Source organism: Amblyomma maculatum, chromosome 8 (genome assembly GCF_055883805.1).
Source record: "Amblyomma maculatum isolate TAMU_Amacu chromosome 8, ASM5588380v1, whole genome shotgun sequence".
Taxonomy (NCBI): domain Eukaryota; kingdom Metazoa; phylum Arthropoda; class Arachnida; order Ixodida; family Ixodidae; genus Amblyomma; species Amblyomma maculatum.
Window position 1 is genome coordinate 73,871,446 of NC_139351.1, and position 26,105 is coordinate 73,897,550.

At 43.2% G+C, this 26,105-nt stretch overlaps 1 protein-coding gene across 1 annotated transcript; it reads left to right on the top strand.

Moving 5' to 3' along the window:
* The first annotated feature begins 9,373 nt into the window (after positions 1-9,373).
* LOC146181522 (uncharacterized) lies at positions 9,374-24,569 on the top strand. The gene is made up of 5 exons (XM_084575799.1): positions 9,374-9,490; positions 16,355-16,506; positions 19,261-19,334; positions 20,180-20,263; positions 24,478-24,569. The coding sequence occupies exons 1-5, from the start codon at positions 9,404-9,406 to the stop codon at positions 24,567-24,569; spliced, it is 489 nt and encodes a 162-aa protein (XP_084431925.1). The 5' UTR covers positions 9,374-9,403.
* The last annotated feature ends 1,536 nt before the right edge of the window (positions 24,570-26,105 follow it).

Sequence of the window (26,105 nt, forward strand, 5' to 3'; positions counted from 1 at the left end):
GATCACTCATCGGCTTTCTGAAATGAGTACAAGCTAGGGCCCGGCCTTGTGCTTCGGCATACCAGGGCCCCTGGGTTGGTGAAAGAGCCCGATTCTTTTAAGTCAACTCCGTGAATCGTTAGAGGGACAGTAGTGTGGGAATATTGCGCCAGCCGCGCATAGAGTTTTGAGCAGAGAGTGGCGAAAGGAGCAGTAGCGGCATAGTAAATGCCACATTTTGACTGACACGATGCTGATACGGCGAATGGCATGGGAAGAACTGTATTTACTGCGAAACGTTCTCGGACACCCTGTGGGTCTGACAGCAATGGCCAAATTACGCGCTGTAACAGGCTACATTTAGATTCGTTCTCAAAACAATGTTTTTTTTTTTTTTTTAATGTGGCAAGAAGTTTCAGGATGGCTTTTCTGTGCGCCGATTTCGATGAAAAAGGCAAAAAGAGAAGAGAAACATAAGGTAATCGTTGGATTAAAGGAACACACTTGTAAGATGAGAAGCAAGGCATGGCTGTTTTGAGCAAGCAATCCAAGCGAAACCTATCCCCGCTCTGGCGTTCATACGTTACCAACGTAGGTTAAGCATTGCATAGTTCTCTGTCGGTATGTAATTTGCTATACTTTAAAAAGATAAGACAGAAAAAAAGAAAGCCTACCGACGTGAACATCACTTTTATTGTGAACAGAAGGAAAGAAATCAAAGTGTCATTGCGATTTTGTCAAACAATAGGGATGCAGTCAAAGAGCCGATCAGACTGGGAATGGTGAGGCTTGCCCCCGCGTTCCTACTTAAAAATCTGGGAAACCTAAAATTGTTTATAGATTCAAGTGCAAAACCATATATTATGGTATCCTGCAGCAGTAAAAAAAAGATGCGGCTGACTACAGAGAATTTTGTACTGAATGGCAAGCCTATGACATAAGCACCTATCTTATATAAACAAACAATTTCTTGGAGCTACAATAGCGAAGGAAAAGGAACTAGACTGGAAGTGCATGTGGATGAAAAATGGGGCTATTTAGGCACGCAAAACTGACGAATCCAAAGTCATTCGTCTGTATCTGCTTGATTATGTATCAAAAACAGCATAAGGCGTCTATGCTAAACCGACACATTTGTCGATCCTAGACACAAACGGAAGAAACCGTACTTTTGACATCTTGCGAATTAAGCTGATTTGTAAGAAATAATGAGCACAGTAAATATTGGCGCATGATACACTTGAACAGGCACTGTGCTTGAAGCAAAATAGTTGAATTCATGACATTTGTCGAGCCTTAAACGCCCTTGTGACGCAGTCATGTGGTTGAAACGCGGTAACACATTGAGAGTGGCGTTACTCGAATTTCTGGATACCCTACACTCTTTGATAACCGAAGATCGAAACGAGGTACGGGGGGATGCACTTGTAGTCAGAGAAAGCTATTCGGGTCAGGTCTAATTAGAACACTTTCTCAGCGTCCAGAATATTGAGATGCTTAAGGTGTATTGTAGCCATCAATCTATTACTGCACTTTACCGCCCTTACAGGATAATAAGAACGACTTCCTTTGTGTTGCTGAAACAATAAATATATATTTTTTCCGATTATTTGTTATCTTGTAGAGGATGTTACTTTATAGCGATGAGTGCGGAATGTGTGTGGAAAAAGAATAGTCAATATTGCTTCCAGCCGACAGCTTCTAGAACATCACAAACAGCCAAGCCACATAACCTCTGCATCTTCTGCACTGTTGACCTTTTTCTCAATAATTATAATTTGCCTCTCGCCATAGGGTGGTTCGTATTAGATATCGGAGACCATCTGCCAGTTTTTATGCACATGGATATGAAATCCCTCTTAACAAATAGACCTTATTACCATCTGCAGCTTATTTACCATAAAATCCTTGGAAGATTTATTAGTGCAGGGTGATTATTCTCGGAGCCTGTTCTCTTAAGCACCGACTCGGACGTTGCATATTGAACTTTCTTGGGAAATGTTTTACTAATATATCATAAATGTTTTCGTACTACTGAAGCACACGTGACGAGAAATGCTTGCCAGCCGTGAGTGCCTCACGACTTGTGCGACTTGTAAAATATGAGCAGAATATCGCGAAATTTATTAGAAATAACAATAACGCAATGTTCGTCCGCTTTTATGCGTGTCAGAGTGTTTTTCAAGAGTAGACATTAGGACACATAGGATGGCTTACGAGAGCATAAACTTTGTTAAGGAAATCTTTAATAGTCCTAATTACACCACAGTTTCCTGCTGACATAAAGCTTACCAGGGTAGCAGTTATCTAAAAAAAAGGAGGCAGAAATAGGGCAACTAATTACGGGCCAATATTTGTCTTACCTTTATTCTCCAAGACGCAAGAACGCACAATTCATTAACAAGTGCATAGTTTCCCTCTAAAGCACATTACTGTTAATGAGTGCTGATATGTGTTTACCAAGAACAAGTTCATGCAGCATTCTTTACCTGACCAAAAGAATATATATTAGGCAGCATACAATCACAGAAGCCTAAAATTGGAGTCTTTGTAGTATTACGAAAGATTTAGACATGCTTAATCACTATACCCTTTTTGCTAAACTCGAACATTATGGTACACGGTGTCATGCCATAAGCATTTCAAGTCATATATGTGCTCGCGACTACAATATATTGTTATCATATTTGCAGCTTCAACTTGATAAAACTTTAAAATTCCGTGCCAGAGGGCAGTCTTCTTGGTCGTATAAATTGTAACATACATATAGATGATAACGTATTAAAAAAATCAGATAAATTTGATATTCACCCTAACAACCCCAGCTCCGTCAGATAATGCATTGCTATTAATCAATTAACAGATTATGCAAAGTATTCACTTCTTAAATGAATGGCTGTCCTTAATGCTTTGATAGTAAAAACAGGAAAATACGAAGTCAATTATAATTCGTCCAAATAAAAGTCAAATTTGTCCAATCAATCGCATCACTTGACATAAATTGTACACCTACAATTTCATAGAATGCGCAAATAAACATGTTCTGCACTATGCTTACTAAATTCACAGGTAAACCGCGCCGTAAGGGAAGGGAGGAAGGTGGGAATGAAAGTGGAAAGAGAGAAAGAGGAGCCGTAGTGGAGGGCTACGGAGTAATTTCGACCACCTGGGGATCTTTAACGTGCGCTGACATCGCACAGCACACGAAATGAAGTGGCGTCCGTGTGCGGTGCGATGTCAGCGCACGTTAAAGATCCCCAGGTGGTCGAAATTACTCCGTAGCCCTCCACTACGGCTCCTCTTTCTCTCTTTGCACTTTCATTCCCACCTTCCTCCCTTCTCTTACGGCGCGGTTCGAGTGTCCACAGACCAAGTGTGACAGTTACTGCGCCTTTCCCTTCCTGTGAACCAATTTATTATTAGCTTTTTGTAACAAATATATTCTTGCAACAAAAAAAAAAATTAGAACTTTAAAATGCACTCTTTTTATAATATTTAAGATATGCTATTGAGTACGGGGAAAATATGCTATGAGGTGTTTGCAGCAGCGTTTTGTTCTACATAAGAACACACTATGCGTCATACAGATTTATCCTGTGACGACTTAACATGTCCCATACGAATAAAATACAAAAATAATTCTAGTCCTTGGGCTGTTAGAGTACAGGTCTGTTTAAATAAAAAGATTGCACGGAATGACCCATTTTTGTAACAAATTGTACAGCTCTTTCCATACAAAATATCCCATACCACAAAAAACCCAGAAATGTTCGAGGTACCCAGATATTTTGCTATGTTTAGGTTTTTATTATGGTTTTACTATGTTGACATGTATATTGCCCAAAATGTTTCAACTTTGAAGAGAGAAGTACGCGTGGAACATTCTAGTCAGTTGCCTTATTATCGCTGCGCGTGTTCTACTTGACTATATAAAGAATGTTTTTGCCTCTACTCCTCCCGGTATCAGTACCATTAAAGTAATCCACATCCTTCATTTGATGCAGTCGCTGGCTAAGAGCATCAATCCTGATGCACTGCAGCTCCGCTCTTCTGACATCCACAATGCCTTAATAAGTTAGACACCAAGCTGTGCATTCGGGCTCGGTTGTCATCTGTGCCGGCCTCCTTCGCCAGCGGGACCCAGCTATCTTCAGCGGGACCGACAGCACTGACATAGAAGAGTAGCTAAACTATAATTCCGGAAGCACGAGGGGGGCATCCGAAGTTGGGCGACCTTTAAGATGAGTTTCTCAGATGTGTTTGGTCGTCGGGAAGTCAGGAAGCTCCACGCTGAACAGTGCTTGCGTGAACGGTCGAAGTAGATGGGCGAAAGCTTTACAGGCTGCATAAAAGATGTCGCCTACATACGCAAGCGGGTGAAATAACATGTTAGAAGCCGGCAAAATAACGCTAAGCTTGAAAAGTATAGATGCTGACGCTTTGCAGTCATTGTCAGGCCATGACCTGAGCACCGTTAATGAAATCTTCACGCTTTTCCAGAGCTTCGAGGAGTTCGGAAGCTCGAGGAGGAGGTGGAAATGTTTACTGCACTGATATCTGCCAACGGCAGCTCTTTTTTGCTGCAACAGATGAGATATTTCGTTCGAGAATGAGATGGCGCTACAGCTATAACTTCTCCCTAGCCCCCAAGAACAGCCGCCATTTTTGGCCCCTGCTCTCCATCAAACCAGTAAAGAGCAGTTTGCCTAGGTAGGCCGGTTCCTCCGTCCGCCATCACCAGTCGCCTCACCGCTAAGGCCGACGTCCGGCGCCTGGTTATTGCTCCTTTGACTTACACTAACACCGCCCCAAGCTTTGTCGCCGTTCCACCGACTTACGCCGACGTCCTGCAAGACCTCAAACGCTTACCTACCTGCGACGTCAGCGCCTGTACAAGCGCTGGCATTATCATATCATCTACCTCCAGGAGCAAGCAACATATGGTGCACAAATGATAACCATCCTAAGTGGTAATTTGTGGATTGCGTGGCCATATTAGCCGCTATTCACGTAGCTTTCAGTTGCTGCCAGCACTACTTTCTTGTGCTTTCAGATACTGGCCACCATCGTGTGATTACTCCCATGTGATTAGATTGCATGAAGATGTTCTTCATCGCCAGAACGTTCCACCCTCTCAAGCCAACGTTTGCCTTCACTACCATGCCAGTCCATCTCTTCATTGCGACGTGGCCAGAATTTTAGGAGGGAAAATAGATGCCGCAGATTCTGTGGCAAGCACTGAGTCTCCATCAAACTTTCAAAGACCTCATTGTTCACCTGGTAACCTTACACGAGTTTCGCTCCAGGACATTTTTGTCATGGCTTTTATTCAAACTGGTGCCGCGAATTCTGTAATGTGCGCTAACCTTCGTCGCTCGTTAAGAAAGGGGAAGATGGCAGTTTCTAGATACTGTCTTCGCTTGTCCGCCGCTGACCACATTACGACTTTACCAGCATGCACCGTTCGAATGACGATCCAGGACTCATTCCACACAATCGAATTCATCCGCTGCCTTCTAAGTCGCGTCACGCTGCTATCATCGATTTTGTTCAAGCTGAAGTCCGATTCGCGACTTTGTCTGAGACCTTGTCAGACGCTGCTCCGTCGAATTTAAGCGCTAAAACTCTCGTTGCCGAAGACATCGACCTTCCTCCGTGCTCTTCTGTGCTTGTTTGTGTGGCTTTCTGGCTCTGTAACCGATGAAACTGGGCTCTTCACACCAGCCCATACGTTTCTGCACGATAAGTGTCTTTCATCACTCTACGCTGTGCTCACAATTTACGCTCGTTTTCCTTGTTACGGGTCTTTAACCGTTTAACTCCTCTACTGATTTGCATTATTGTGAATGCCTCGGCAGTATTCAGCCCATCGCATCTGTCCTGATCTCTTAGGAGCCTTAAAACAGGCCGCACTCTATCATGACTGCACTCAGCGCCTTCATCTTCGCCCGTTTCCTCCTCCACAAGACCTATTCCTGCGTTCTGTCGACGCCAATCTTACTCCGCCGCAGCATGCGCAGCTTTTTAACTTTCTGCACCAATTCCGCTCCTGCTTCTACTCTCATTAAAGTTCATTGTGCAAACCACTCACTCTTATTCATCGCACCGACACCGGTACCCACGCGCAAGTGCGACAGCTCCTATCCTGGGTCTGTAACCAAACGCCAGGCTAGTGAAGATCAATTTGTTGCTGCATAACGTTTTCACTCCGCCATGTAGCAGCCCTTGGGCATCGCCTATAGTGCTCGTAAAATAGAAGTTGCTCTAAACGCTTCTGTGTCGATTGCCGTCGCCTTAATAAGATTACGCGGAAGACGCCTGCTCTCTCTCGTGCATCGATGACACTATCCCCTGTTTACCAGAAGCCGAGTTTTTATTTTAACAAGATTTCGTCTCCGGGCACTGGAAGGTACTAATAAAGCGCCTGATCGCCCCAAAACAGCCTTCGTGACTCCCGGTGGCGTTTAAAAATTTACTGTAATACCTTTTGCTTTTGCAATGCAGGTACAAATTTTGAGCGGATGATGAATACCATTTGAGCTGATGACGGCTAACCGTGAAAACATGTCTATGCTAAATCGATGTCATCGGCGTACTTTCTCCTAACTTTGACACGCCCCTCTACCGTATTTAGCATGTCCTTACTTGCCTTTCAGACTCCAGATTGCAGATGACCAGAACTCAGCTCACCATTCTCGACCACGTTTTCTCCAAAGGTGTTGCATCTGCAGACTCTGCCAAACTTCTCACTGACAACCTTTCCCAGACGGACTACCTTCGAAGATCAACGTAGCTTCCCTGGTTTGGGTTCTTACTTTAGCCAATTTATTCAAAATTTTCCTTCCATCACTGCTCCCGAAACAGAACTTATGTCCGGCAGTTGCGTCCTTTAAAACTGGGGTCGCCAACCTGCGACAATGCCTTCAGTACTTTGTGACGTATCCTCTCGGTACCGCCTATCCTCCGTTACTTCAACCCAACAGCACCTGCCGAGATCCACATGGATGTCAGTGGTGTTGGTCTAGGCGCCTTGCTTGTACAGCGCAAGATCCAACTATGCTGAACGTGTGGCCTACAGTACTAGCCGCACTCTCACCAAGGCCTAATTTAATTATTCTGTCACTCAAGGAGAGTGTGTAGCCGTTATTTCGGCTTTTTTAAATTCGGCCGTAACATCTTTGACCACACTTTCGAGGTAGTGTTAGACAACCACGTGCCTTGCTTCATTTCCGGATTAAAAACCTTTCTGGTAGAATGCTCTTCGCCTTCGGAAATATGATGTCCACGTATACCGCTCCGACTGCAAGCATCACGACGCCGATGGCTTTTCCCGCTGCCGCCTTGCTGCTGATGTAACAATCATTTCCCCTTCTAACGATTTCGCGCCATCACTTGACATTACAAACGTTCCGTCTGCTCAGCGGTAAGACCCCTCGATCGACTTCTCGATTTGCTCTCCAACTTTGTGGCTGCTTCTCCGTCACGTGTACTCCGCCGGTATTCATCCCACTGCAATAAGGTATTTATATGTCCGGGCTACATTGTGAGAAGTTTTCAACCATCTTGTTGACAGATGGGTGTAATCAATGCTAGAGTGTATGTTTACGAAAGTCTTTCTGAATCACTCGTCGTCTGTGGTCTCGATTCTATAAATGACTACATTGTGAATCATTTGCCCTCAATGAATATATAACTAATACACCTGTAATTGGTCTCGCTGTTCTGAAGCGGTCCGAATGCAAGGCGCGCATATTGCTTGCACAATCTCCCTTTTGTCGTTCAGCAAATTAGCAGCCTGGAAGGATCAGTTAGCTAATTTTCTCAGTTGATTTATTTGTTTCAAATTCTCTTTTAGGTACGTGCTTTTTTATAGGAAGAACCACTGATTTCTCTGCACTACTGATTTTTTCACCCTCCCGGATGCTTTATTTTGTTTTAGTTTTCTTTTAGTTTTCTACTAGTTTTCTACTAATTTAGTTTTCTACTAGGCGATATTCACTATCTTTCTAGTATTGATACTGACACATTTTTATGCTTATCAGATAGATCTCTATTGTAGTTAGGCCAATTTTCTCTTCACATGGCTGATCTCCAGAGCAGTGTTCCTGAAATGGGAATCTACAGGATATCCTCGAAACTGCCACAACAAAATAAGGTGCCGCACAATACGTCTGGCTCGTAGTTTCGCAGGGTTAAAAACATAGTGGTTCGAAACCGGCGGTAGTTTCTCTAGCGAAAGAGACTCCAGAGATTGCTTTAACGACTGATCGCAACAGACGGCCATATTTAGCGTATACGGCTTTCGTTGAGGCCGGCACCGCTGAGACTCCAGCTCCGGATGCAATGCTGGACGGGGACACAAAGCCATCCTTCTCAGATGTCGATCGATGAGCGGCGAGTTCTTAGTGCAGTCGAATCCTTCCAGCTGCATGCATACCGGCTCCTACAAGTCGCCTCTTTCTCCACGTCCTCTCAGGCCCGTGGCGCGCCGCCTAATAACTGCGCCTCTTTCGAGGCCACTTGCGCCTTGCACTAATCTCCTTTCCTAGACCTAACGCCAGAACTGTGATAAAAGTCCTCATAACAAAATCGTAGGACACAATCATGACCCCTTTCCGGGTTTCAACAGGTCCCCCACTATTGCACTTTGTCAATAAGAGCTCCCGGTACATCCACGACTGCAAACCAGTGCTCTATACGATGCTCAATTACTCATAATATACTTCCTTATGCCGAGCATTTTCGCTGCTTTAATAACTTTGATATCTGCGCCAATTGTCTCTCCTATGATGGTTTGGAGGATTGATGTTTTGGATTTATTTATTCAGATCCATTGATTGTCATATAATTAGCGAGTACAAAGATAATTTACCCAGCCGCCTAATTCATAATCACTCAATACCATTTACCTTTAAAATAGAGGTAATTGCTTCTAAGCAATAAAACCCACTGCATAGCAAATACGATAGTCATGCGTAATACATTTGAGGCCGCTGTTGCTAAGGAAGAACATCTGTACTAAAACATGGCAGAACTAGCTACAAGGACATTTGAACCATTTAGGCTGAAAATTTATTAAACGCGTGTTGTCCAATTTCGTCCGCAATCGTTTTGAAATTAGCGTTTTCCACAGTTCGACATGTGTATTCCGTTTAAGCAATTAAGTTTTAAAATAACAAATTATTTTCATTTTCATGACGCTGAAATATATAACACGCAACCTGTAATGGATCTCTCCACTCTATGTAAATTAAAATCAAATGACAAATGAAGTGACAGGCAAATAGATACTCTGTTATGAGCTGTTACAATGATAAATATGATTGAACGCTGACGCGCGAAGTAAACGTATATAAGCGAGTGCTTCTTCGTTTACTGCACTAAACCAGCCATTACCGTGGCCATCTGCAATTTTCTGGTAAACATGAACGCTATTGGTGCTGCTTTTTTGCTCGTAATAGGTGTCACTGCCTGTGCTGCTTATAGCACAACTAAAGAGGATCTCCGCAGGGTGATGTATTTTCTACCTATTTATATATCGCAACCCTTATAAAGTAAATAAATCATACAGCTGTTCAAAAACATTGACTTTTCACAGGAAAGTAATTTCCAGTAAAACATTGAACATTAACGAACATGGAAGACTTTGCTAAAGTGTTGGTAGAATGTGATTTATATGCATGTGTATTTAAACTAAATATAGCGTGATTATTCTGAGTCGCTCTAGCTGCGTAAGCAAGCCGGCTTGTTGTCATTATGTGTCTGGTTCAACATTCCGATTGGATAAACCGGCTGAATGACACCGCTGTGCAGGGCTCAGGATATTTCTGTAAAGAGCCCTTCTTTAATCTGAGAATACATCGCGCACAAGAGACTGATATAGTAGTTCGATTCGATTCAAACAACGTCTACAAAACCGCAAAACCGCATGTGCGCTCATGGTACTCACATCCTCCGGCAAATGACAGAAGGACAGTGCCACTGCAATGAGTGGTATTCTTATTATGAACTGAAAACATACTTCAAAGCTGCACACCAAAAATCTACCAACGTCTCACAACCTATTTACTACTATGCTCATTATTAAGCAAGATATCCAAATAACAAGCAGGTTGTGAATTGTATTGTTAAGTGTTGTAATGCCTTTGTACAAATAAGCGTTTTATCCTTGCTTTTTTTTTTATCTTCAATACAATGAAGGGGAATTAGCGAATCTAATTTCTGCATCTGATTACATACAAGAAAATATTCTTATTTTCTTCAAATTTCGAACGGTGGCAGACATAAAGACCAATTAGCAGATTTCAAACATTTTCAGGCTGCTTCTAGTTATTTGGATGATGTAATTTCTCTTTTTTTTGTGCAAATAAATGTTAAGACCATTTAAGGTTACTAGGAATAGTCTTATTTAGTGAATGATCGAGAACTTTTCAGTCCGTGCTAGGAATCATATCTCAGCGTACGCCGAAGCCCTTTCTCACATACTATTTTAGGTTTTGGAATAATTTCACCCTCTAATATTTGCGTCCAGCGCCAATGAATTTGTTTTCTAATTATTTATAGAGCAGGATGAAATCGTTATTTTGTACAGCATGATGTGAGATATTCGCCTACAATTATTTTATTCCGTGTGAGGAGCGCGCTGCTGTGGCAGAAGTTACCGCATTGATCTGTTTGGTATTTTCGTCTGTTATAATATTTTCTTTACATGAACCTCAAGAGAAATTAGAGTTACGTTTTGCACTGAAATAGGCACATTACATTCTGCGCACATGATTAATGCTTTTCTCCCGTAAGGATGATTCGGCTAAAAATTGTCTTTTTCCGTTTCAACTAATTGTGTGCATGCTGCTGCTAAACAATAGCAACAATAAAGAAAATAAAACAGAAGTTTAAGTACAGAAGAGTGAAGAACATATTTGATCATAGGCCTCTAACGCTATTCTCCGACTCCGCAATACATGCTATTTTTATAGCTCCCTCGCTCCATCCTAGCTTCCTCTTCCCATAATCACACCCTCCATAGTGTTTCTATGACAGCCAACCTCTAATGACACCATCGTACTCAATTAACTAATAAAGTATACAATATTATCAAATAACTTCAACAGGAATGTTAAGCGTAAGATGCGTTGTCAGATCTTGAGAACCTGCCATACACTTTCAATTTGTTACAAAAATTTACCTAATGATTCAGCGCGCAAGCTTCATTTACGGGATGGCAACAGTGCCAGGCAATCAACTACTGCCCTAAATCTACTATCAAAAGTGGCGAATCGGCAAGTAGGTAAATGTTTTGCTAACAGTGGTCACTTTGGCCACAAGCCGAGCAATGATTAGGAATTTCAATAGTGAGTATTTCAAGGCGTTTCTTTAAAATTGGAACAGGTGTGCCTGATATGTGCCAGGAATTCATAAATGCCAGGTAGTTCTCCATTTGCAGTGCCGAACAATAAATATTGCAGTACCTAATAAAATATCACCTCCTGCTGCTTAACATCAATTAATGAAACTAAAACAAAAAATTATGTGGCGAAAACTCCTAAATGCTTCTCACTGCCTAACGCATCAGGTGCTCGCTCTCTTTTATGAAGCATATAAGCCAAAGAAATCATGGCTTTCTAGTTTCAAAAGCGAAGAGCCAAGAACAAATGTCTACTTTACATTACTCCTCAAAAAACGTTTTTATAAATCGATAAAGCCTGCTCTAATCAGGCGTTGTAATTTCACACACAAATTTAAAGTTGCACGCATCCAATTTTATAAAACACCACCCGAAAAATATAATGCCTCACTGCAGTCAAGACGTACGAATGTTACTTTTGGGTAACCCTCCTGCTATGACACCCTTGGGCATTGCGGGGTAATATTCGCATAAATAAATTACATTTTTAGGTCTCGGAATCCAGAGTTAACGGTTTTTTAAGCTCCAATCTAGCCGTTTCTTCCGAAATTAGTGGTACGATTTTGAAACTCCTGCCAGTCTGTCCATATAATGCACAACAATCCGACCAATTTGAGGCTAACGAGTTCAATTTTCAACTGCGCCTTGTTTATGGGGCCCAGATTTATACGTTAGAATGCCATCATCTAGATGTTTAGAAATTTGGAATATTGCCGTTATTGTGCGAACACCTGCTGTGGCTGCCCAGACACCGTACACATCTAAAGAAAAATAATAAAATCCCAAATGACGAGGGGAAACAAGCCCAGAGGCTTTTTTTTTTTTTTTTTTTTTTTTAAGTCGATATTTATTGCCTCAGGGCATCAGTAGGTTATGAGATGAAGGATGAATAAATGATTAAATGAATGGAAAAAGGTTGGCTGATTTTATGAAGTCCAGAAGTGAGCGATGATGAGGTCCCTGCGTCCAAGTGACGTATGAGGCAGGATTGGTTGCTGAAAGGCCAGCTATTCTCAGGTGCCGGAATCGTGTTGGCTTGAGTGCTGGGCAGTCCCACAGCAAGTGGTGGATGTCGGCCTCGACATCTTCGTTGTTACAGATCGGGCATCCTGGGCGAGGATATAAGTGTTGGAAGTATGACCACGTCCTAGTTACAGCTGGTGTAAGGGCAACACCGACCCGGATCCTCCTAAGCGCAACCTCCTCTGCACGGGTGAGACCGCGGGGAAGGGATATCGCACACGGAGGGATAAGTGCACGTGTGCGGCGCCGGAGGTGCTCCTTTCTTGACAAAAGGAGGGTAGCGTCGTCGACTTCGAGAAGCTGCGGGATTGATGCGTCTTGGTTCACGAGGCGGGTTGCAAAATCAGCTTGACTTTGGGAAGGCAGCAGATCCCGTGGGACCCACTCAATGCGTATTGACTGTGGGATGCGCGCCGCAAGCTGGTGGATGTCCTGGCAAATTTTAGGGCAGCGGCTGACACGTCGGAGCAGACGTACTGCTTCAAGTGCGTCAGTGCGGATTACAATGTGGGCTGTAGGGAGCATAGTTATAGAAGTCACGGAGCAGAGTGCCTCTTGAACTGCCACAAGCTCAACGCAGAAAGATGTAAGTGGTTCCGAAAGCTGAAACGTAGTTGTCTGATTCAGGCTAGGCCTCCGTGGACAGTGGATTGCCGTTTTGGCTTCACAGCCTTGCAGGCTTCCATCTACGTACACTACTACGGAATCCTGAGGCAGGTTAGCATCTTGCTCTTCAAATCTCTGGCGTAGCAACGATGCAGAGTTGGCAGACGTTGGCAGAGATCAAGCCCAGAGGCTTGATCTCTCTAGTAAGAAACATTCCGTCTTTATAAGAGGTGTGCGGAGACCTGGGTTGGCAGTGACGCGGGTAAGAATCAATAAAGAATAACTAATATCATGAGCGTTTCGCTAAATACTTTGTCTAGGTAAGTAATTCACTGGATAAATTCCACATGAACCAGGATTTTGAGCTAAAGCGACAAAATAGAACTAGATTTCAATTATATCGATCAAACAAATATTCAAGTCTCGAAAGGGAAAGAAGTTTACGACGAATAATGAGGAGTGGAATTGGATACAAATATATCTCGTGGCTAAAATACAGATCTGAGCCTCTAAAGCAAAATAATTAAAACGATATTTTGATGAGGCAATTTTTGGTATCTGCGCATTGATGATAATGTAGTTTACGAGTCCCTGTCCAAGCTCATCCTGTTAATTGAAAACCATTTTAGAATGGAGGACTTCAGCATTGCTGAACCGAATGTGAGGCGAAAGCTATGGCGGCGGGTATGTGTGTTTAACATGAAAACCAGGTCCGGCTAACAGCGTGGTGTAAAATGCCGCTAAAGAACAGATTCTCTGTAACAGTTGTCATTTCGTAAAGGTCCCCCGCTTGTAGCGCTCTGCAAACTCTCTTCCCGTTCATAAACATATAGCTAAAAGAATGAATAGGATCTGTGGTATCACCGATCGTTTTAACCTGCCGGATGCTGAGGGGTACTTGGACACCTCGCACCCCACTTTGTTTGCTAATTCAGTTATTTATTTATTATTATTTGAACATAATGCAGGATGAGCGTGCAAGCAGGAGTGACACATTTATATAAAATTAAAAAAAATATATGAAAGCACAAGGTACAAAACACACCAACACATTGAGTAGAGCAGTTGAAGCGGTTATTACTGCACATAAAAAAAATTATAAGCACAACAGTGAAAAAAAACTGACACAATAAAAAAAAGTTTAAAATTACCTAGCGTTACCAACTGTTTGATTTAGTCCCTAAACGAGCCGACTCGGAGGAATCGCACTGGAGCAAACAATAAACGTGATTTTCTTATTTTATCGACTCTTTTCTCTTCGTAACCGATTTTCACATTGCCGGGAACAAAAAACGCGATGTCATTGTAATCAAAATACCTATTGAGTCCGTAATCACGCAAGGTACGTTCAACGCGATAGCGTCAAAGGACCCTGAAAAATGGGAGCTAGCAGTTGGCATGGCCAGGCAGAGATTATTTGGTGGTTTTGCTACTAAATGAGATCACATCATATCAGAAAGTTGGGAAGAACAGCCTACGACGGTTGCTCATTTGTGTAAGAAAGTGGAATAAGTATCAACCTTAGTATATGACATGTCCACCGCACCTCGCCTAAGCTACGCAGCCACGTCCCTATGACTTCTTTAAAAAGAAGCTTTATATGTCGTGAGTTCGCCTACACTATCACGCATACCATTAAACATGTGTATCTCAATTTTTTTTTTTTACGAGACGGGTGACTACGCCTCCTTTTCGAGAACTTTCAGGTTGCTTTTTTTTTTTTGGGGGGGGGGGGGGGGGCTTGCGTATTTTCTCCCTAGATACCTATGGTTTATCGAATCTGTTTAAACTGAACATTTGTTCACGCAAACCTTTACTCTCTCTTATGATGTATCTGTCAAGCACATTAGCGATATGCGGTGAGGGGCGATTAGTAAAAATTTCGCACTCTGAAAAACAAAATGCTGCTTCAAAAGCATCGCCTTTTCTTAATAAACTGTGCCTTCAAAATTGAGAAATAGGACCATCAACAGTAACAATATATGTGTAATATTAATGGACAGGGAGAAGAAAAGTGGGTAAGGGAACGAATGCCATCATATTACTTTCGAGCTCGTATCAAGATGTAGACGTCGAGTGGCATACAATGCCATTGAAAGATTGCGGATATTCTCGTAAAATGACTGAATATTCAATTTATAGAGGCAACACGACGAGGAGACTTCAGTAAAAAATAAGGACTTCACTAGAATAAAATGATTAAAGCTCCACACAACGTTGTTAGTGGATCCAACATCAGAGGCATCTGTCCTGCTTTTGAGAGCTATAAATTTGAAGATCATGTTCATGACAGAAAACCAGAAGATACTGATTGATGTATATTTCAAATCACAGATTCTCTATCCAGTGTATTCCATCCCCATTATTCGGGGACATATTTTGTGGTAATGTGAATACTGACAAGGAGCGTACAAAGAAACCTTGGATGCAAACTTCGATCATAAATGAGGGGTGTTGCTCTATTTGTGTCTTTCCTGATAAAGTGCTAAAAGCAAAGCTTCTCTTGTCCTCTTATATGCCAAACTTAGATTTTGTGCTTGTCGTTAATCAGGATCCAAACCTAGCAGTTCAGGTAGCATATCGTATTACCTAACTAAACAATATATTATGACAGAATTCTGGCCCCATAGTTTATTGATGTTCATACATTCGATCGGTGATTGGTCGACCTCGGTGGCCGTTGACATGCTTTTACTTTATTTCAGTAAACTTAGCGGCGCCTGCTCACTATCAGTGAATGTGGCCGCCCGTTGCACAGGACACCTAATTCGGGTATTCGGGTGTTCAAAGAGCGTTCAGGAGTCATGAGTTTTGTTTGGAAGCATAAATAAAAGACATCAGCATATAGGCAGTTTATATTCGGCTTTCCTATGCGTTGGAAACATAATTACGATTTCTGCCCTGCGTATATAACATAACAATGCTTTATATAACGCATTGTTATGCCAGTTAACTCGAACTGTCTCTTTGTACGTATTAAGCACAATAATAATGGGCGGATAGTGTTGAGGGGTACACTTTAAGAAGCTGCACTTTAGAAAATAAGGAAGTCATCTTGTCTGCTGTCCGTCAGTATCTTCAAATAAAGGTAGGAATTTATACTTTGAATGTATTCTTTCTTTTGCCATAAGTTAGGTTGAGTACTTATTTCTGCAACCTATTTCTGGTGGTTAAGAAAATTTTTAAATGTTAAAGCAGCGTTTTTCGAACAGACCACGTTTTGACAGCAATGTATATCAACGGGCTCACTCGTGACTGTCTCATATTCTGCAGTGCTAATTGCGCTTTATTGTGACAATCGGTACTGCACAGCAGAGTTATTGTTGATGGTCTCTTGCACAGGCTTTGGAGACTGAGCAGAAAATATGGATCGTGAAGCGCAGTTACACGTACTCTACAGATGGAAAGGAGCACAAATGTGTTTACACCAAGAAAGACTCCCTGGAACAGGACAACTATGAATTTCACCAAGGTTATAAAGTTGGAGAACAATGGTGAGTGCAAAATATTTCCCATTGGCACAAATCAATTTTATTTGTTATACCTTTTATGCCGAGAAAGGCGCAAAACGCTGCAGGCTGTCCAATTGTTGTGCCCTCTCCTGAACGTTATACGCGTTCATTATTTTGTCCTTAGTAGTTATTAGCATCTTTAAATCAGGCGTAAAGATTAAACGTTCATTTATCGAAACTCAATTTATGGTTTGTTTGCATCCTCGCCTTATCCAAAAACTGTCTGAAACGCCTATGAATGAAACCGGGTACTCACATATGGAACGACCCCATAGATGGAGCCAGACATGTGAGAGCAGGCTGCCCGAATATTACCGATTTCAAATGACTATGGCAAGGCTGTTGAGGAGACGAAAACTGTAAATGTGTATGGCGGTTACCTGCGCATTCAGAATCACTTTAATCATAACTAAGTGAGCAAAACTATGCTTCTGACATGCATTTCATCTTGGGCAGCCGGTATTGGAGTTATATTATACACAAATTAGGACACCAGCCTTTCCTGATTACTTCATTGCTATCGATGAAGTAACTTATTCTTAAGAAACAAGAGCTTGAAAGAGACTGCAAAATGCGAGAAACAATATTGAGTTCTCTTTAGTATTCCCATTAATTCGGTTTGGCTTATTTATTAAAATATTATAATAAAATTTTGACTAACTCAACATAAAGTTTTTCAGAGTTTTGGCGGTCCTAAAAACATTGTGACTCAGAGAGTTAGGCAACAGAAGCAAAATTTCTGAGGACACCAGTGGGTAAAATAAATTTAGCAGAAAAGCGTAACGAATTGCTCAGTACTTGTTATTATACACATGTGTTAAGACATGAAAATTTAATATATAAGGAAAGCTTGTTTCACAATGATTGTTAAGCTTTGATTTTATTGGCGCACAAAGCGGACTATATGATAGAGGTAAAAGTATTTATTAGTTGACACTTATAAATTGAGCATATTTTCTAAATTCCAATATTGTGGCACGTACTTAATGCAGATTTTGAGCTAGTAGTCCAATGTTATTCAGATAAATTATTTTCGTAAATAATTACTACTCAAGACCACTTTCTCATGAGGAGGCTAAACCTCAATAAAGCCGAGACGAGATTCGACATCGCGCTGTTTTTGTCACATGCCGTAAAGAGGTACTTAGTGCATACATTTGGACATATTCGGCGGGCTCGAAGCCTGCCTGTTGCGAATTAGACCTCTTTATATGATTAAATGGAGCACGTGTTTGGTGCATAGGGCAGAAAGAAAAATTTATTGAGATGCAGTATCAAGCACAGTGAATATGTTTAGCCTGGGCGACCATGGTCACCATATTCTTCAGCTGATTTGAGGCTAGCCAAGCCCGCCACGTTGGGTGAGAGTGATGTGGCACATGGGGGTACAGCATTTCGACGGGACTGGATAAAACGCAGTATTCTAAATAAGCATAGCGCTAAAGACTACTCGGCCATGCATGAGATTGTTTGATGTGCGAAAGAAAGAATCAGTCAGGAGTGTATTTAGATGCATGCGTCAAATATTGCGTCGCTGAGTGGCATTAAGGAATTATTAAGAAAGAGGAGCGTAAAAATGATTACTTTATTGTTGTCAAAGTGCCGATTTATTATTTGTTGAGATGGAAAGTAGCGTCCTATGCGGGGCGAAAAGGCCTGAGATCCGAAGACCCCGATACTGAAGCTATATATAAGCTATGTATAACAAATGAGCGGCAAAGATGGAACTCATAATGATGGTGTTCAGTGCACAGCGTGAATGTGTCTTGCATTCAAAAATTGAAGACAACAAATTGCACTGCATGATGCCATAGTGTGTTGGCGTTTTGCACAGGAGGTGAGTACGAGCGGCGATATCATATTGTCGTGCCTGGGCATTACGATGTTTGTCGATGTTTGCTGTACAAAGCCAGAGAAAACAACATACAGTACACAAGTACGTGCCGCCATCCGTGGAATGCATGAGGTAGCAGGTGCATTAAAACGCGCTATTTGTAGCAAATCAACTTAGTAGAGCTAACGCTCTCAAACGTGGTGTAAGTAGAAATCCAATAAGCGACACCAATTAAAGTGTGACAAAAATATTTCAGTTTTTGCAAATATTTATATCCCGACGAATGGCCAATTGTTGAATGATAGTTTTTATATGCCGAATTTAACCTGCAACATTGTGCCAGTGCGATTCCAACTCAAATATCCAATTTTTAGGTATGGTGCTCCGCCACTGGTTCACATTGGCAGGTGTCCAGGCAGGCATTGTCATTACTATTTTCCTTGCGTGTAATTTAACCAGCGCGTGGTCCGCAGCATCTCCCTCTGCCATAGCGGTGAGCTAATTTTTTTGTACTATAGTCAACGTTACGCCTAACGTGTTTGAAAGGGAGAGAGCGAGCTGTGCGGGAACAGTTCCTTGCTGTCTATGACATCACTTCACTAGAAGAAGATCTCTATACTGCTGATCTTAAAAGTGTAAGGAAATGAAGGGCTCTATTTACCACTCGTGTGAAAGCTTCTTAAAGTCATATATTTATGCTTTTAAAGTTCGAAGATGCGTGAAACTCCGCTGCTTGACTGTATACAACATTTTGCCCAAAACGCCATTTTGAGCCCAAAGGAATGGTCGCGCTTTTGAAAGCGGTCACATGCAAAAATTCAAAATTATGTAATCTTTAGCGTACAATTTCAATTAAATCTCACACAATTATTTATATTTTCACTAAATTCATTTTAACATAGGAAATCGGAAAAACTATATGGCACACTTTCCGAGGACGGCAGTTTTGCGAAGCTAACAGTTAGCAAGGAAAAAGGTGAGAATATATTCATCTTCTGTTTTGTTCAATTCATAGTGTTTTATGTGCGCATTAGTGATAAACTGCGTCCGCAGACAGACATTAGTTCGGTTACAGCATTGTCAGAGCACCAACCTGTTAGCGGCCATATCTTGTGCTAGAAGGCAAGGCTCGTGTGGCACTGGTCAGCATTTAATTTCCTTTTACCACGTTACTTTTATCCTGTGAAATGAGTTGTTGCTCTTCATTTACTTCTTTCACCACATTTGCTGTTTTTCTAAATTTTAGAAAATATTTTTTGCTATCATTTGTTATGCAGGACATTTGCTCTCACCTGAAAGATGGTTACAGGCGCTTACTTATGGCTGGCTTGAAATGCTCAAGCCAGCCCTAATAATAAATTTATTTAGAGGCTAAGGATATTATAAATAGAGTCCGCCCAGACCTTTTAATATATTATAAATTCAGTGAACACCCAAAGATGCTATCTGAATGGGGATATTTTATGTCTTATAATTATTGAGATCTTACTGTATCCGCTCGACCTCCAACTTATTCTTCTAGTTTTTTGAAAATCAGTGTAAGAACCAGTTCTGCATGCTTAACCTCCTTCCCATCACTTGTGCCCCAAGCTTTGTTGGAAAACATAGAGCATGTTTTCCCAAATTCATTCATAGCTCCTCACTGTGGAATTTTAATGATATCTAGCTGATTCTATTTTGGCAGAGTATTTCTTCTAATCGTGAACACTCAGCAATGAATAAACTTTAGCAAAGGAAAGAGCAGAACACATATGACGAGAAAGACAAAATGGCACACCGATTTTCTTAGGTGCGAGAAAGTAATTCTGTGCTTTCACGCAGGAAAGCCAGGTATTCCATATACCTTGGAATCCTGGAGCCATGAGCAGAAGTGTGGGATTTTGACATTCCAAAAAGGAACAAATGGTAAGTTTGAGTTACACCACATATACGTTATATTATATAGTTTACAGAAGGTGTGTGGCGCTAGGGTCTGATGAGTTTATTTTAAACGTTTGGTTGCTGCGTTCACATTTGTCGTCCTGAATGTAATCATATTTGTGCGAAATAAATATACTGCCACCTTTGGCGGCTGGCTTGTTGGCAATTTTTGTTTGCGTGCTAAATCAACCTAAGGTGTTGCTTTCTATTAGAGGAAGGTAGATAGGCCAGATTCTATGTTCCCACGGCGTAGAGGATATCATTTCCTACCGCAACTAAGATAGTTCTAGGTATTTACCTACAAAGTTTTGTTGTTAAATCTCCCTGGGTTTACTCTCTAATGTTTTCACTAGCCCAACGCAATAAAGGGAAAAGCTGGAGTGCAGGCAAATCACTCTTGAAAAAGATCTGTCCCGCGATCGAAACGTCGGGGAATATAAAACGTTTCTTTTTGCGAAATGTAAACGTTGATGCATGCTCTGCTAATATCCAAATATGTTATTTTATCGCGATCTATATGTATTGTAAAGAGCAAGATTGGCACCCGCGTTACTCGCAACCTGAACGCATGGCGCAAGATGGAACCGTTTACTGCAGTGTTAGGGCTATCCGTATACAAGATATTCACCAGCCTGTTTTTTATGTGCAAAAACCACGTGGCTTGGTATGGGTAGCACCTTCGGCTTACGCCCTGGAGATCCGCCGACAGGCTATCACATCAACTGCGAACACTGACATCAGAAATTACTGTTCGTTCACTTTCACCTGTCCTTTGCCCAGCGTTTTCGCACAGTGCAACCTGGTCATTTTAGTGACTCCGAGCGTCACGATGTGCAGGAATCGCTGACTTACGAGCAGGTAAGCAGCCACAACAGATGGGACAACGCATAAAACTGAAAACGCTGGTGTCTTACGTAATATACTTTGCAAGAATGTGTTTGCTAAATCACTAATCAGACTTCACCACTTTGTTTTTAAAGAAGCCCAACTCCGCCCCAGCTGCGCGCCAAACAGGAATCAAGCTGTAAGAAAAATCCTTCGTCAACTACGTAAATTTCGTGTATGTGTGCACTTCCGTGGACGCATCCATGCAGGCGGCGGATTGAATCAAATACGTTTTGAAAGGCATCGAGGCTTAGGAATTTCAGATGCTTATCGGAAATGCACTACCATTGTTGGTCAGGGTATTTGCACTTTGCAGATCTACAATGAGCCCTGCATGCACGAGGTACGTTCGAAAATCTGGTACATTTAGCTGCTACACAAGGTATATATTGTGAGCCTTCTGTGGACCTTCTTTCATTTGTACATGCCATGATCTTCCTCTTTCATTTGTACATACCATCATCATCGTCCCGAGGCGCCGGCTCCGGCGCGCGCCTGGGTTCGTGATCGGATTAAAACGCTAGACAAGGCTTCGCTGTCCTTGCCGTCACTAAGTCGCCGTCTCGACCTAGCCTTATTTTACAAGTGGTGGAGGTGAAATTTGATCCCCTTGCGGCCTTTGGCCCTGCCTCTCGCTGGAGCTACGTTCCGGTCGCCGTTTAGCAACTGCCACCATCGCTATGTCTACCGACAGTACCCACGAACAGGCCGGACCCTCTACCTCGGCTGCACCACCCCCTCCGACTGCGCCCACACGACAGCGCGACCAGCCGCTGTTCGCTGGTCGTCGCGATGAAGACGTCGACGGCTGGCTTGACACCTATGAACGCTGCAAGTACCTACAACCGGTGGGACGATGCTCTGAAATTTCTCAACGTCTCTTTCTACCCCATTGAGGCCGCCAGGAATTGGTTCATCAACTGCGAGCCCCACACAACTTACTGACCCACCTTCAAACAGCAGTTCCGAAAGTGCTTCGTCGACCCGGCAGTTCGGACTGAGATCGCGAAGACCAAGCCCGCTTCACGCCTTCAAGGTCCTGATGAGTCATATGCGTCTTACATAGAGGCCATACTTGCACTCTGCCGGCGTATTAGTCCCACCATGGCGGAACCTGAACGAGTTCACCACGTCTTGAAAGGAATCAATTCTGTGGCGTATAACATCCTAGTTGCTGAAAATCCTTCAACTATTGATTCCAATATTACGACCTGCCAACGCATCGACCAGCTGCAGTCCTCCCGATTGCAGCCCGCCAACGCTACTGGCCCGACCTATGCTGATCTCGATCTGCGGGCACTTATTCTAGCCATCATCCGCGAGGAGCTCCAGGCCCTCAAGCCTGTCTGTCGACACGGGTGCGACCACTCTTCCGCAACATCTAATGACGCCGGTCTCCGCAGCATCATCAAAGAAGGCTGACAACAATCACCCAACCGACTTACGCGCACGTCGCAGCATCCCCTCCTCCTTTGATTCCCCCGCCCCGACCGGCACCAACCTACAATCACGTCAGTGCAATAGCGACGGCTCAACCTGCACCACCCTTTTACGCACCTTGGCTCCCCTCCCGACCAGTTTGCTAATACTGTGGCATTAGAGGACATATATCCCGCTTCTGTCGTCGCCGCCTCCAGAATGAGCGCCGTGGTTACGATACCTTCGAAAGTGACATGCCTTCAACGTCATATTATCAACGCCGATTTATTCCAAGCCCACCTCGAAGATCATCCCCGCCTGTAGAATCCTCGTCTGAGCCTCGTGTAACCCATGCATCCCGACGCCGGTCCCTATCCCCATACCGCCGCTCAGTTTCCCCTGTCCGACCCGCAACAACTCTCAATGTCCGCCATCCGGAAAACTAAGCGTTGCTGTTTCCGGAGGTCAAACTGCACTCTACGAACTTACCCAAAGTCCTCGAGATCGCCCGTATAATGTGATTTCTGTTTTCGCTGAAGGATTACCGGTCGAAGCATTGATACAGGAGCTGCAATTTCTGTCATTCACGCTGATTTGTGCTACCGTTTGCGAAAAGTGACGACACCATATGATGGGCCTGAACTCCGTGGAGCCAATGACGTCCCTTTGCGCCCTTTAGCAAAGTGCACCTTACGAGTAGTTATTGACGGCGTCCGCCATCATGTGCAGTTTGCTGTGCTCTCTCCATGTGCGCATTAGATGATTTTTGGTTGGGATTTTTCGTCAACCGCTTCGGCGTTAATTTCTTGTGGCGACCGTGTTATCCATATGACAGACAGCAATTTTTCATCTGAAGTTTCTGAACGACATCATCCCCTCGTTGCCGCCGCTGATACTGTTTTGCCTCCTCAGTGCGAAAAACTGCTTACCGTTGCTTCTGACCACATCAGTGACGGGGATGTACTCATCGCACCATCGTATCGTCATCTTGCACGCGGTATCGCCTTCCCGTCTAGCCTTGTGATGTTCTCCAACGGCTCAGCGACAGTAGTGGCCACTAACACTTCACGTGAATCCCTCGTGCTTCCAAAAGGAACTTCTCGATCGACGTCACCGTGGAACTGAAATTGTTCATGTTTCTCGCTTGAAACCGTTTGTGCGCCGCGGTACATCGGTTAGTTAGGAGCGGCCAGGCTGGCCGCTTCCGACCCCCCGGGCAGATTGTGTGAGCCTTCTGTGGACCTTCTTTCATTTGTACATGCCATGATCTTCTTCTTTCATTTGTACATACCATCATCATCGTCCCGCGGCGCCGGCTCCGGCGCGCGTCTGGGTTCGTGATCGGATTGAAACGCTAGACAAGGCTTCGCTGTCCTTGCCGTCACGACCTCGCCGTCTCGACCTAGCCTTCTTTTACTATATATATATATATATATATATATATATATATATATATATATATATTTATATATATATATATCCAAAGAGGTTATCCAAATATATGTTATCCAAAAAATATCCAAATAGGAACCGCTGTGTAAATCAAGTCCGTCGATCCTCAGGGCTTCCACTCCAGACATAGCCTTTTTGCCTCTCTCAAATGACTGTCAATCTCACCGCTCCCTTTCGCAGCAGTGTCATATTATGTCACGAATACTCTATCGTAGCAGTTCTTCCGGAATGGTAAACTAGAGCTCAGTTCCTGCGACAAGCGCTGAGGCTATGTCGAAATTTAATGTGTTTACGTTGTCTCCCGTAAAAGCAACTCAACTGCTATATTCATGGAGGGTGTTCTGACTTCTGTTCTCTGATATTCGTGCTGTCTTTGCCCCCCGGAAGCTTGCATTCTATGAATATGTTGTTATTCATGCAAATCAAGCCGCATGTCTTTCCAGGAAAAAATGTGAAAACAGGGCCGGCTTGCAGGATAAAGGTCGAGCTAAGTCCAGACATGAACGGTGTCTTTAGTAAGACCAGCCTTCTTTAAGACGGCTCGGGTTCCGGACGCTTCGGTTCGGCTTGTGTTCACCAGAATGGCTTCCCTGAATATCCTCAAGAGCCAATTGGGGCATTTTACCTCGTAACACAATATTAAGCCGCAAAAAGAAATGGCACGGATTTTACGCAGCGCAAGACTGACGGAATGTTTACATCTTACAGCGGTGACGGGGCCAGCGCATCACTGTATTTCCCTAATTTCTTCACTGAGGTATACCTGGCGTCCTCGTGTCTTAACTAAGACAGCACTAGAGTCGTAATCGTGCAAGCGACTTATTTAAGCCAGGACTGAAGCCCCGTCTCGACTCCAGTCTTAAGCGGTCATGCTAGCTTCCTATCCTTTAGACTAAGTTAAGTCTGCACTTAGCTAAGACAGTTTTAAGATCGTACGTGCAAGCGGGCCCAGGTGTTTAAAGATAATATAGGAAAATGAACATCAGGAGAGGGTGTTCTCACAGGGAACAAAATATTGAAGAGACAGTAATTGTTCCCCTCCCCTTTGCGGAATTTTCCCAGAGGGCTTTCCATTTTCTGCCTTCTTCAGTATTCTATTTGTGCCTCTATATTTTACTTATAGTCCTTAGCACAAAATGGAAAGATATATTCTGGGGAAAGACAATCAAAACTTGGTATGAATTTCAGCTACAACCAAGATGAAAAAATATGACCGTGGTTTAGGTACAGCTTGTCTGCCTCGGGATTACATGATACTAGAAGGCCAGATTGAGCTCTAACCCTCTCAGGTCTATAATGAATCCTCGGCTATCCCCGCCTTCAAATTCAGCCATGCCTTATGTCCTCGTGACTACACTCTGCCTAATCATTCGACTGCACAAGTGTATCACCTGTCAACTGCCTCATGCTGGTCTGGTACCATTAATGTTTCGCAAACCATACCCATGCTGAACTCACATGCGCCACATTTAGTGATTGATTGATTGAAAACATCTTTATTTATTCAGTATTTTCAGAACATGTGGGTGGGCCGCCTAGTCCGGTAGTCCATTGGCTGCTGCTGCTGCGCTGGCCCTCCCCACCAGCCAGTGCTGACGGTCAGAATCATCGCTGAACAGAATAGCCTCCCACTGCTCCTCCGAGGGGTTGGGAATGGGGTCAACTAAGGGATTAAATTGGCATGCCCACACCATATGGTAGAGGTTAGCTACCTCTCCACAGTGTGGGCACTGCGGAGAGTATAGTGTAGGGTACCACAGGTGTAATTTAGCTGGTGTTGGGGATGTGTTGGTTTGTAGTCTCCAAAGAATGTTTCTTCTAACTTATTGAGGGATTTGTGTGGTGTTGGGTACTCCTTTCTGGCTGTTCTGTATGGCGCGAGATTGTCAGCATACACTGCTAAACCTATCAGGTCACGGCACCCTTCATGGTCATCAGGGGGAGACGCCCGGTATAGAAGAGCTCGGGCATGCCTGTGAGCAGCTTCGTTTCCTCCTGGTAGTTCCAGGTGACCGGGAAACCAGATGGTTGATGCTTGGTTGGGTGGGTGCTTAGTTAGCAATGACAACCC